A 13,660-nucleotide genomic window follows, 5' to 3' on the forward strand; every position below is an offset into this window, starting at 1 on the left:
GATGGATAAACCTGGTGATGGGTATTAAGGAGGGCACATATTGCATGAAGCACTGGGTGTTATATGCAAACAATGAATCACAGAACACTACATCAAAAACTAATGATGTAATGTATGGTGATTAACATAACATAATAAAATAAAATAAAAAACTAATGATGTAATGTATGGTGACTAACATAAAATAAAATCAATAAAAAAATTTAAACCATGTACATGGTGTTTAGTTCATAAATTATATAAATGATCAAGGGAATGAGCTGGAAGAAATATGTCATAAACAAACTATAAACATCACGGGCAAGATTACTAATGCCAAACGTTCTTTTCTCAATTTCCAAATTCTCCAGAAGTGCTTCCATTACTTCTGTATTCTAAAAGACTGTAATGGCACCTGGGTCGCTCAGTCAGGTTAAGTATCTGCCTTCAGCTTAGGTCATGATCCTGGAGTTCCTGGGATTGAGCCCCACACAGGCTCCCTGCTCAGCGGGGAGTCTGCTTCTTCCTCTCCTTGCTCCCCTCTGTGCTCTCTCTCACTATCTCTCTCTAAAAAATAAATCAAATCTTATAAAATAAAATAAAATAAATAAAATAAAATAATAAAATAAAATAAAATACTGTAATGTTTAAAACAAGGTAGGCCGCCACTTTCAGCATACACAGTGGAGGCTGGTGGGTAAGCACGGGGCTGTGGAACCAGAGGTGCCCGGGCTCAAGTCCTCATGAGGCCAAGGCGCTTAAATTCACCGAGTCTCAGTTCCTGGTAAATTGGGATGATATAAGCAAATGCATAGGAGATTGTGAGAATTAAATGAGATACTAAAGTGTCTGGAACAGTGCCAGTCAAATAGTGAGCACCCAATAAACATAAGGTTTGTTGTTGTTTTGAATTCCAAAACTTTTGTGAACACCAGTGACCTAGATCCTGGAGGTATGAAAATAAATTGGACATCCTCAAAGAATTCACAGTCTACTAGGAGGGTAAACATAAACACAAATGCTTTTAAAATATGGTAAGTAATAGAGGTATGCAGTAGGCATGAAGCAAGCATCAAGGAAGAGTACCTCACACAGAGCCAAGAAATTGATAATAGTTGAGCAGAGTTGTTGTTACTGGTTTTTAAGTTTTGTTGAGGTCCAATTAACATACTTTAAACTGAATATATTTAAAGGATACAATTTGATAAGTTTTGACATTTGTTTATTCCTATGAAAATATCACCACAATCAAGATAATAAACATATTAGTCACCTTCCTTTGGATAATCCCTTTCTTCTGCTTCTCCCTGCCTCCCCTATCATTAACCATTACCATTACCTCCCTTACCATTAATAAGTTGGCCCTATGACCAATGATCTGTTTCCACCATTATGAATTAGTTTAATTTTTAACAATTTTACTTAAATATAGTTACATAGTATGTACTCTTTTGTCTAGCTTCTTTCACTTAGCAAGATTACTTTGAGATTCATCCACTGTAGTGTATATCAATATTTCATTCCTTTTTATTGCCAAATATTATTCCATGTGTTAATATCATGATTTGTTTATCCACTCATCTCTTGGGACCTTTGGGTTATTTCTAGTTTTTGGATATCACAAATAAGGCTGTTATGAACAACACCGTCATGCACAAGTCTTTGTATTGATATTTGCTTTCATTTCTCATGGGAAAATACTTAAGAGAGGAATGGTTGGATCATAGGGTAGGTGTATGTTTAACATTTTAGTTAACTGCTGAACTGTTCTCCAAAGTGATTGTACCCTTTTAAATTCTCATCAGCAGCATATGACAGTTCTAGTTTCTCCTCACACTTGCCACTTGAAATGGTCAGTCGTTTAAACCTTAGCCATTCTAAAAGGTGTGTAGTGGTATCTCACTGACGTTTTAATTAGTACTTCCATAATGTGTGCTTATATACCATTCATGTATCATCTTTAATTAAGTGCCTGTTCAAATTTTTGTCCATTTCTAATGGCGATGTTTATTTTCTTAATAGGTGTGAAATCAGCATAAAGAAAGACAAATAGATCAATAAAGCAGAAAGAATCCAGAAATATTCACAGATATATAGTCAACAAATATGACAAATGTGCAAAGGCAATTAAGTGGAGAAAAAATTGTGATTTTAACTAATGGTGCTGGAACAATCAGATGTCTATATGCAAAACAATAAATTTTGGTCATATGCTATACCATATATAAAAATTAACTCAAAATGGATCATGGAGCTAAATATAAAAACAAAAACTGTAAAATTTCTAGAAGAAAACAGAAGGGAAAATTTTGTGACCTTGGATGAGGTGACAATTTCTTTTTTTTAATTATGTTCAGTTAGCTACTGTATACCATTAATTTTTGATGTAGTGTTCAATGATTCATTAGTTACATATAATTTCTTAGATGAGACACCACAATGAAAGAATGAATTGATAAACTGGACTTCATCAAAACTAAAAACTTCTACTCATCCAAGGACATTGTTAGAATAAAAATGCAAATAACACACTCTGAGAAAATATTTGCAAATCATATTTCTCTCTTCAAACAATAAACACCTTCTCCCCCATCCTCACTTTTAGCTGTTTTTGACCTTGCTTCCTATTGTCTTATTAAGAAAAGTGAGGCAATCAGAATAAGCATCTGTACCCACATACTCTGCCTTCCCATTTGTTGCACCAGACGACTACCCCTGCACCAACGTGCAGTCAACCTGGGCTCTAATTTCCACTCATTCTCACCTAATCAATGACATTGTGCCAGGAAGTCTTCCTCTTTTCCTATATCCTCAATTTGTCACATCTGTAATTCTTCTCATCTTAAAAAAAAAAAAAAAGACCCTGCTTTTCCTCACATCTACTACCTCATTTCTTTCCTCAACTTGCATCAAAACTCCTCAAAAAAGTTTCTATATTCACTGTCTCCAATTTTCTTTTAAATCCGTTCCAGTAGGACTTTGCCTCCCCTCCTCCATCTCTTACCAACTTCCCCAATGACTCTGCATTGCAAAACCCAATAGTCAATTCTCAGTCCCCCTCTTTCTTGATAGATCTGCCTCATTTGACCCCACTGATCATTCTCTCCCTTTAGAATACTTTCCCCACTTGGTCTCCAGAACATAATTATGTCTGAGTTTTTTCCTTCTACTTCACTGATGGCCCCTGCTCTACCTCCTTTGCTGCATCCTCCTCCCCAACCTTCTACTAGGACAGAAAGTCTCCATCTTTGTTCTCTTTTCTTCTCTATCTGTACTTTCTCCGAGCTAATCTCAACCAGTCTCTCGTGGCTTTAATGCCATATGGGTGTCAGTGACCCCATATTTATGTCATTAGTCCAAACCTCCCTCCCCAACTCCAGACTCCCATAACTAAATTTTTTGCTTAACGTCTCTCTACTTTGATAACTAACATCCACGTTAAGTTTGCAATGTCCAAAATGTAACTCCTGAGTTTCCATCCATACTGACCCTAGCCACAGCTTTCCTTATTTCAGGTTAGGTAAATTGGAGCCTTTCAGTCCTTCAGGCCAAGAACTTTGGAGTAATCCTTGCTATCTCTTTTTCTCATATTCTAAATTCAATCTGGAAGGAACTATTGTTCATTTGACCTTCAACCATTAAAACGTATTTTAAAATGTATCTATATACTCTTCTCACTGCTACCACCCTAGTCAAAGCCAACATCTCCCTGGATTATTGTAACAGCCTCTTAACTGGGCTCCCTGTTGCTACTCTTGTCCTCTACAGTCTATTCTCAAAGCAGTAAGCCAGTATGGCCCTTTTAAATGCCAAGTCAAACATGTCAGTCCTCCACTTAAAACCCTGCAAGGGCTCCCAGCCTACAAGACCATGTGATATCTCTCCTGATTATTTCTGTGACCTCATCAACCCCTCCTTTCCTCACTCCCATCCAACTACACTGTCTTCTTTCCTGTTAACTGAATGAGCCAAGCAGAAATAAACTATTCAAGGAATAGCAAGATGGTCAGTATACCTGGGACACAGTGAATAAGGGAGAGACTGGTTGGAGATAAAGTCGGAGAGACAGAAGGGAATCAGATCAGGTTAGAGTTCTGGAGGCTACAATAAAGACTTGTGATTCTTTTATAAAAGAGATAAAAACTCACTGGAGAGTCTTTAATAATTGAATTGTTAATCTGATTTGTTTTTAAAAGCTCACTCTTGGCCTAGTTAATGTTACGTGAGCAAGGTAAAATTTTTATAAATTGAGTGTAAGAGAAGAAGGAAGAGGAAAGGAGAATTAGGAGGCTTTTGCAGTAGTCCAAACAAAATAGAACAGTGACCTAGACCACAACAATCAGATTCAAGGTCTAATTTGAAGGGAGAACTGAAAGAATCTGTTGATGGAGCTGTAAGAAAAAGAAAAATTCAATTATTAAAAAACTGCCTACTATTATTTTAATGAAAGCATGACCAGACTAAAAACCACCTTATATTAGCTGAGAAACTTGTTGTGATGCTAAGAATAAACTTGCAACTTCATCAAATCAACATCACCATAACCCAGTATAATACCTTACTTATATGGATTTAAAACAAGAAGTAATGATAGGAAGCATAAAAACTTTTTCATAAACACTAGCTCCAAATGGGAAAAGAAAAGGATATTTAACTTGAAGATGGCATTAGATCTGAGTCAGAAACAAAATATATGAAATGATGCTTCTTTCTGAATATTTACTATCCATTACCTGGTCTCACATGAAGTCAGTAATTCAAACATTGATGAGACTGAATAATTTAAGTGGCTTTGGAACGTAAACTGGGATGATGAGTATTTTAACTGGAAAAAACTTACCTTGGCCATGACCAGGTTACCAGTTCACAAAAGAGACATATTACTGAACCACTGTTTAATACTAGGCAAAGGGTCAAGGTTTTCTCTACTCTTAGATCAGCTGTAGAAGCTGTCCCAAGTCAGCAGTGACAGAAATGCTTTACTCTAACACAAAACATTTAACAAAACAAAAACAGAATTAAAATATTTTTAAAACACCTTACTCTGGCAGCAGAAGCAAAAGAATTGGGGCCATGAACTGCGTTTCTTATGCCATCGGTTCCGAAGAGGGCTCTCAGGCTTCCAGGAGCATCCGTACGAGCCATCCCGGAGTTTGCGGGTCCAAGCAATCTTTTCCACTCACATATGGCATCATCTCTTAAAATCTCCATGGCAATAGTAGGACCACTTGTAATAAACTGGATCAGCTCACTACAGAACAAGTAAAAGCTTGATTTGCTTCATTTTTCTGTCAACCTACGTATCTCTGTTAATAAGAATATATTACAATTGGAGTACTTCAATACACATATGAGTATTATGATCTCCAAACTACTGGATATAGTGAATTCTGCATGGGCAAAATAAAATTTTCATAAATTGAGTGTTTTGTGGTAGCCTGAGTCACTACAAAACACTAGTGTTGTCAAATCATTTACTGTTGGCAAAAAAAAAAAAAAAAAAAAATCAGTGTTTCATTGAATTTAAGACTACTTCATTGACTTAAAATGCATATTATTGATCAATTGATTATTGCTTCTCCCATTGCTCTGAAAGGTACAGAAGGATCTTCCTTTTTATTTTAATGTGGTTTACCACTGCAGTCAAATAAAATTTCATAATATAGAAAATGATGAGAGTGGTCTTATGTTTACAGTTAGAATTTAATTTTTGTGTAGATTAGAATTCAAAGGATGACAGTAAACTTTCAGTCAATAAACAATGAGTTGGTCTAGTAATAAAGAAAAAACAGAATAACAGGCCTTGAAAAAATATCCTCTAATTACTATAAAAGCTACTCTGGGATATTCTTATCTCAAGTTATTAAAGAATACACACAGGTTCTTAATTAAAAATCCAGCACTAAGTCACAGTAGCTCAAGCCATGAAAAGCAGCAGCTCATTTTCCTTTGCCACTAGTTTGTTATACATATAGTAACATATACTATTTCAAGGAACAAAAGTATTAGTTAATAAGGGCTCTGTGAACATTGTTTTATGTATACAAGAATGCCAAGAGCACAACAAAAACACTCAACCCAGGGGCGCCTGGCTGGCTCAGTCAGAAGAGCTAAGAGTTTGAGCCCCATGTTGGGTGTAGAGATTACTCAAGTAAAAATCTTGAAAACCTTTAAAAAAATACTCAACATAAAATATAATTATCACTCTTTTAATCTACTGAAATCTAAAAAGAAAGCTATACCTTTTCTAATTTAAGCAAATCATCCTATTTGCTTCTGATTAAAGTTTAAGATATTTAATGATAAAAATTCTAATCTAATAAGAGGACAGAAAAAAACAATTCTTAGAAAATAGTTCTCTACAGTTGCAAGATGTTGCTATGATCCTTTTGACAGATGCTTTCCATGTCACAAATTTCTGAGTTGTAAAAATACAATTCTTTAGTTTTTTGGGATATCCTCCATTGTAAACCACTTGCCGCAAATTCAGCACCTACTTTAAAAAGGGCCTTGACTGATGGTCTATATGAAAATCCATTGCTTCTTTCCTGTAAAATAATCAAAAATGACAACAGTTAAGAATTATATTTAAAAAATTATTTTACTAAAATATTTTAGCTTTCATTAATAAAATAAAATAAAATAAAGATGAAATCCTCTTTTGATCTGTATGTAAACTGATTAATGGCTTTTCACCAAATATTCTGCTCAAATCCTCCCCCTTTCCAAATTTTTTGCTACCTGAATATCTATTAAGATATAAAATTACAATATAAGAGGCAATTATTTACTTTTCTGCTCATGTTCATATCTACTATCTTCCTTTGCACCACCATCTTTAACATTCTTGAAACAAAGTTTAACATTTGACCAATAAGAATTATTTGTTCTTTAGAGATCAAATAAGTTACATAAAAAAATGCAAAGCCACCTTCAAATTCGGAATTTGTCACTTTCTTCTTCAGGTTTTAAACTTGAAAGGGTAGGCTAGAATTTAATTTAATAGTTACAGTTTTCTCTCTTAGATCTTATGTTTTAAAATCTGCTTGACAAATTAAGCATATCAATGTATTCTTATTGGTTATTAATATATTAAAAACTAATGCTTTAACGATGTTGACATCACCCAAAAAAGGGGGCAATATGGAGATACTCAGAATTTATTAAGGGCAATAGGGATTTACCTTGTGAATCTATATTCCCACTAAAGAGTATCTACAGAGCCACTGAAAAGATAATGGACTTCAAATTGATTAGCTAAAAAGTCTAAACAACTCTTTATTTTAATCAAATCAGGTATCTCTCAAACTTGGACAGTTTTAAAGGCTTTAAACTGAATTCACAGTATGTGACAAGATTATCAACATCAACAGAATCATCTTACTCTGGTTAGTGAACATGTCTATGGTGTGTAGTAAAAGTCAGAACGAACTCTCAAAAAAAAAAAAACACCATCAACTACTTTTCAAAACATCAAAGAACTTAAGTGTCCTCTAGCGAAGGATTATCCTTTTGGGCATTATAATTTAGTATGCAATGTTTTAAGATCTTACGGGCCTACTACAAAATGAATTCACATAATAAAGTATATCAGGACATACTCTTATTCAAACCAAATGTACTGAGATATTTTCTTTGGTTATAGAGAGATTATGAAAGTATATTATGAAATATGATAAATAAAATTCATCCCAAGAGATGAGAGGGGGAAAAAAACTTATCTTTCTAGAACCTATTATGCTAGCATTAAATTATTTTTCACAATATATTAAAATATGTATGAATACCTATATTTTACATATGAAAATAATGAAGTTCAGCATGATTACATAACTTGGACAGGGGGGTTTGAACCCATATCTCTGGCTGCAAATCTCTGTTTATGTCCTTTCTGTTACCAACTGCAGAGGTCAGGAGAAGAATTCACAAAAATGAAATGGATATATTATAGCCTAAAGTGAGGTATAACTGGATGTGTAGAAAAACTCATGTGGGAGCATTCTAAAAGAGTTAGCAGCAAGACAACTAAAACAACCAATTCTAAACATTTCAACACAACTGAGCTACTAAAAAAGAAAAAATCATAATTTTTACTATTGGTGAAAAGAAAAATCTTAGTAACTAAAAGTGTTTCATTGTTTCCTTCTTACATGTCACTGACCCCACAGTTATCTCTATTCAACATCCAAAATTGAAACCAAGATGAGAGTTCATGAATTTTTCCCATCATCCTTACCTAATTCCTCCCTTAAAAAGTTGAGACGGAGAGAAAAATTAACAAGTGCATCCCCACTTAAAGGAGGTTCTGTTATTGTTTTGTTATGCCTTGCTGGGTTTTTATAAGGAAACCATTCTCCCACAAAGATTTATCCACTAATGCTTTCCTGAGGTATTTGCTAGTGCCCACCTTGAATCAGGCACTAATCTAAGAACTAGGAAGTACAAAGTCAGACGGAACTCAGCTGCTGTCTTTCAGATACTGTCATGATGGAGGAACTTACATTTGAGCAAACAAGTTTAGCAAAGATTTAAGCACTAGGAGACACTCCTCCACAGGTCTCTGGTACTCCTAGCATGTCTTACTGGGTACGCCAAGAATGCAAGGACCCAACTGCCCTTTATCCTAGCCTTTTCTCAGTTATGTTTACAGGGAGCAACTTTGAGGGATGAGGTCATGTCTCTCTTCAGCACAGAGAGCAGCCTTGTGTACCACTTGCTAATGAAACAGTGGATAACCCAAGTTCAATGCTCCTTAGCTATAATGCAATCAACTGTGTATACAACATACACCTGGATCCATATCATATTATGCCCACGGGACACGGAGGCAAGGAGCACCAATATAAGCACGATGCTCATGCTGCCTGCTGTACCATAAGAAAGTCTTTTGTCTCTAACCCAGATGTTCCACATCTTCTGCCTAGCATCCATGAAAGAGTAAAAGACTAACTTACTAGCTTTTAAGTTGGGCAAAATCCAAGACTTGACAGTAAAACTAATAGAGATCTATGAGGTGCTGTAAAAAAAATTAAGGAAGCAGTTTTCTTGGGCATCTTTATCTTGGGGAGTTTGATGCCAAATTTATCAAGCACTAGCAGTGGAGAGGACATATAGTGCAGAGGACATAAACAACTTTTTATCTCACTAAAACTACTCAAAGTCATTTCTCCAGAATTCAGTCCCATTACCTGCCGTGAGAGCAAGCATTCTTGATACATACAGAAATAAGACAAATTTAACTACTTAAAAAGGGTCATGACCTGAGTTTCACTAAACAATAATATCACTAGTATTACTGCTCCTAACAACAATAGCTATCATTTATATATACTTACTATGTCCTGGGCTTTTTCAAACTAATTTGCATACATTAAACTCACGGAACCCTCACAGCAACTTTATGATACAGGTGGTTATAATCTCCATTTTGCTGATGAAGAAAATGAAGTAGAGAGTCAATTATTCAGAGTCACACACCTAGTAAGTGTTGCACTTATATGCAATCTGGCACTAGATTCTGTGCTCTGAAACATAAGCCTCCTGCCTTTCTAGAAAATATGTAAACTGAAAGACCTTACATGGGAAAAATTCACATTAAATATATGTCTTTGTTGGGGTAAAATTGAAGGTGTTTTGTTAAGATTTCTAGGGATCAGACTTATCAAAGCTATGTTGAATATCTACTGCTATCCATTATCCCTGTACTCACAGAGCCAAAAATGCAACTGTCCCATAAAATATATACATACTCAGGAACAGCAGTGAAAAGACACCTAACCAAAAATAAACAAAAAACCCCCTGTGGAGTAACATAAGAACACCACCGGGAGCAGCTCTAATGCTGTATTAATGTCCCTACCTATAGGTAAGTCCCGCTTTCACTAAATAACTTAGAAACTATCCGGTCAGATAGAATGGACTGCTTTTCAGGGTAGTAAATAGGCATATTTACCAATTACAAACACTGGAGGAGCTAAATGTAACCATTTCCAAATGCATCACTTTTGGAAATCTCAACAGTAACACTCCCTTGTCAAAGAAAAATACTCAAACATTCATTTCCTTTTCTACAATTTTTATATTGTGTTTAAGAAGAAGAGATTACAATTATCAGGCATTGGTGTTATAAAAGCCAATGGGGTTATGGAAGACAATAAATAATGGGGCAGGTACAATCTGACAATTCCCACTTGCTTAGAGTTCAATCATTATTGATGAATCTACCTGGTGTCTTACTATTTTCTCATTCTAATAAGATTACTATTCTATTCTTTGCCACTCAGTGAGAGATTTTATTTTAAACAATGACGTGAAAGATAAAAGATGATTTAAAAAAAAAAAAAAGCAAGTACTAGACTTTGTATAACTGAAAATGATCAACAAATTACCTTGAAAGCATCATCATTTTGAGTTTGGTTATAGTAAATCCGGCTTTGTTTATCATTTCAATTATTTCTCCAGCTTTTGATATTGCATCTGGTTTAATCAGAGCCAATGTTCTGTACAGATATAAAGAATAAGATTGAAAATAAAAATAGTTCAGTTTTTACTTATAATTCCCAAGCAGTAGTTTCCTCAAACATCAAAATGAATTATAAAAAGTATATTAAAGGTCTCTGAAAAACTTATACAAAGTAACCTTTCTATCTTTCCCAGGGAAATAAAAATTAGGTACACAATCAAAAAAATAATAATAAAAGCTTAAGGGGGAAAAAAGTTAAAATTGTCATGTTTCATATGTCCTAATTAATGTAGGAAAGGAAAAATTCTTACTCTACCCTTCAAGCAGTTCCAACTGGACTAAGAATTAAATTTACATGAGACAGATTAACAGGAGAAAAAGCCAAAGTTTTACTACGTGTACATGGAGGCCCAGTAATGAAACTGAGACACAAATAAATGACTGAACTGGCAGTTTTTATACTTCCTAGACAAAGAGACAATAAATTTGTGAGGGATTGACAGGATAAAGAAAACAGATGTGGGGAGCCTGGCTGGTTAAGTTAGTAGAGCATGTGACTCTTGATCTCAGAACTGTGAGTTCAAGCCCCACACTGGGTGTAGAGATCCCTTAAAATATTTTTTAAAAAATGTTTAGAAGCTTTAATTAGTAAATAATTCTAAACAGAATTTGGACTGAGGTAGTAGGTTAGAAAGAAAGTAACAAGGTTTGTTTCTAAAGCTTGGTTGACTTTAAAGTTTCTATCTCTGGTGATAAGGATGTCTTTTTTACTTCTTAGTACTATGGGAGATTTATTTCCTGCATCCAGGGGGACAGAAGAGAGTCTGAGTGTCTTTGCACTGGCTGTTTCTTAAGTAACTTTTATTTTAAATAATCAATATGTAAAAGTGGCACATTTTGGGGCACCCTGCTCTTGGCCTCCACATTAGAAAACACCGGTCTTTAAAATTTATATTTCTTAGAACACATTTTATAACAGAGGACAAATCCTTAAAAAAAAATGCATTTAATATATTATGAACTTGATTTTTGGTCTCCTGGACTTTAACAAATGTATGCTAAGCAGTCAGTTCATCACTGATTTGGAAGTAAATTCTTCTTTTAACACTCAAGCATAGCACAAGGGATGCACAAAGAACCAAATGTTTTCTTGACTGGCAACAAATACGGATAGCAAGCACCATGCTAACTTTTATTTATTTATTTTAAATTTTATTTTTTTATGTTATGTTAGTCACCATACATCAGTAGCTTTTGATGTAGTGATCCATGATTCATTGTTTTTTTGTTTTGTTTTGTTTTTAAAAGATTTTATTTATTTATTTGACAGAGAGAGACACAGCGAGAGAGGGAACACAAGCAGGGGGAGTGGAGAGGGAGAAGCAGGCTTCCTGCTGAGCAGAGAGACTGATGAGGGGCTCGATCCCAGGACCCTGGGACCATGACCTGAGCCGAACGGAGACGCTTAACTACTGAGCCACCCAGGCGCCCCCCATGATTCATTGTTTTTGTACAACACCCAGTGCTCCACGCAGTATGTGCCCTCCTTAATACCCATCACCGGGCTAACCCGTTAAAACCCTGTTTGTTTCTTAGAGTCCACAGTCTCTCATGGTTCATCTCTCCCTCCGATTTCCGCCCCCCTTCATTTTTCCCTTCCTTCTCCTAATGTCCTCCATGCTATTCCTTGTGTTCCACAAATAAGTGAAACCATATGATAATTGACTTTCTCTGCTTGACTTATTTCACTTAGCATAATCTCCTCCAGTCCCATCTATGTTGATGTACAAGTTGGGTATTCATCCTTTCTAATGGCTGAGTAATATTCCATTGTATATATGGACCACATCCTCTCTATCCATTCATCTGTTGAAGGGCAACTTTTAAAATCACACTTTCCTCTAAGAGAACACACAGGAGCAAAGCACTATCCCCACTCTGAAGCCACAAAATTAGATTTTTGGAGATGGAGATCACCTGAATGCCCTCATTTTACTGATGAGGTAACCAGGCCCAAAGAGTCACACCAAGGTCACGCAGCTGGTCAGTGGCACCTCCAGGACAGAACACCCAGCTCACAAGACTCCCAGGGCTGCACTCTTTCCACACTAAGTATCATAATCATAAAATCCTCAAGAGTAATATTTGCAAATATCAGATAAAAATCAGATGAGTTGGAGTAACTCAGTTTAGAGGACATGCAAAATTATGATAAAGAACTGCCACCACTTTCCCTTCTTCATTTTCAGTTGCTCGGACACACTGGCATTAATTCAAGGAATCCATCTCAGAAGCATGGCTGGCCTCTTCATAGCTGGCTTTTTTCACGCACGAAACAGGCTTGACTGAGGATATGACAAAGATATAATAATTCAAATACCCTTACTTACCACTGCATGTAACTCATGGCTGGCTTTTAAAACTTTTATTTTTTTAAATTTTATTTTATTATGTTATGTTAGTCACCATACAATACATCATTAGTTTTTGATGTAGTGTTCCATGGTTCATTGTTTTCATATAACACCAGGTGCTCCATGCAGTACGTGCCCTCCTTAATACCCACCACTGGGCCAACCCATCCCCTCACCCCCGTCCCCTCCAAAATCTTCAGTTTGTTTCTTGGAGTCCATAGTCTCTCATGGTTCATCTCTCCCTCTGATTCCCCCCCTTCATTTTTCCCTTCCTTCTCTTAATGTCCTCCATGCTATTCCTTATGTTCCACAAGTAAGTGAAACCATATGACAATTGACTTATTTCACTTAACATAATCTCCTCCAGTCCCATCCATGTTGATGTAAAAGTTGGGTATTCATCCTTTCTGATGGCTGAGTAATATTCCATTGCATATATGGACCATATCTTCTTTATCCATTCATCTGCTGAAGGGCATCTCGGCTCTTTCCAGTTTGGCTATTGCGGACACTGCTGCTATGAACATCGGGGTGCATATGGCTCTTCTTTTCACTACATCTGTATCTTTGGGATAAAAACCCAAGTAGTGCAATTGCTGGGTCAAAGGGTAGCTCTATTTTTAATTTTTGGAGGAATCTCCACACTGTTTTCCAAAGTGGCTGTACCAACTTGCATTCCCACCAACAGTGTAAGAGGGGTCCCCTTTCTCCACAACCTCTCCAACATTTGTTGTTTCTTGCCTTGTCAATTTTTGCCATTCTAACTGGTTGGTGTAAGGTGGTATCTCAATGTGGTTTTGATTTG

At 35.8% G+C, this 13,660-nt stretch overlaps 1 protein-coding gene across 8 annotated transcripts in view; it reads right to left on the reverse strand.

Annotated features, from left to right (window-relative positions):
* Positions 1–13,660, reverse strand: part of NME7 (NME/NM23 family member 7) — a 250,753-nt gene that overhangs the window by 181,140 nt on the left and 55,953 nt on the right. For all 8 annotated transcript variants that reach the window (XM_081824558.1, XM_081824556.1, XM_031034967.2 and 5 more), the window contains exons 4-6: positions 10,368–10,478; positions 6,477–6,527; positions 5,023–5,230 (exon numbers count right to left, since the gene is read on the reverse strand). In XM_081824558.1, the coding sequence (XP_081680684.1) occupies positions 5,023–5,230; positions 6,477–6,527; positions 10,368–10,478 (370 nt within the window). The remainder of the gene's footprint in view (positions 1–5,022; positions 5,231–6,476; positions 6,528–10,367; positions 10,479–13,660) is intronic.

This window comes from Leptonychotes weddellii, chromosome 6 (genome assembly GCF_054177405.1).
Source record: "Leptonychotes weddellii isolate Sample4059 chromosome 6, ASM5417740v2, whole genome shotgun sequence".
Classification (NCBI taxonomy): Eukaryota; Metazoa; Chordata; class Mammalia; order Carnivora; family Phocidae; genus Leptonychotes; species Leptonychotes weddellii.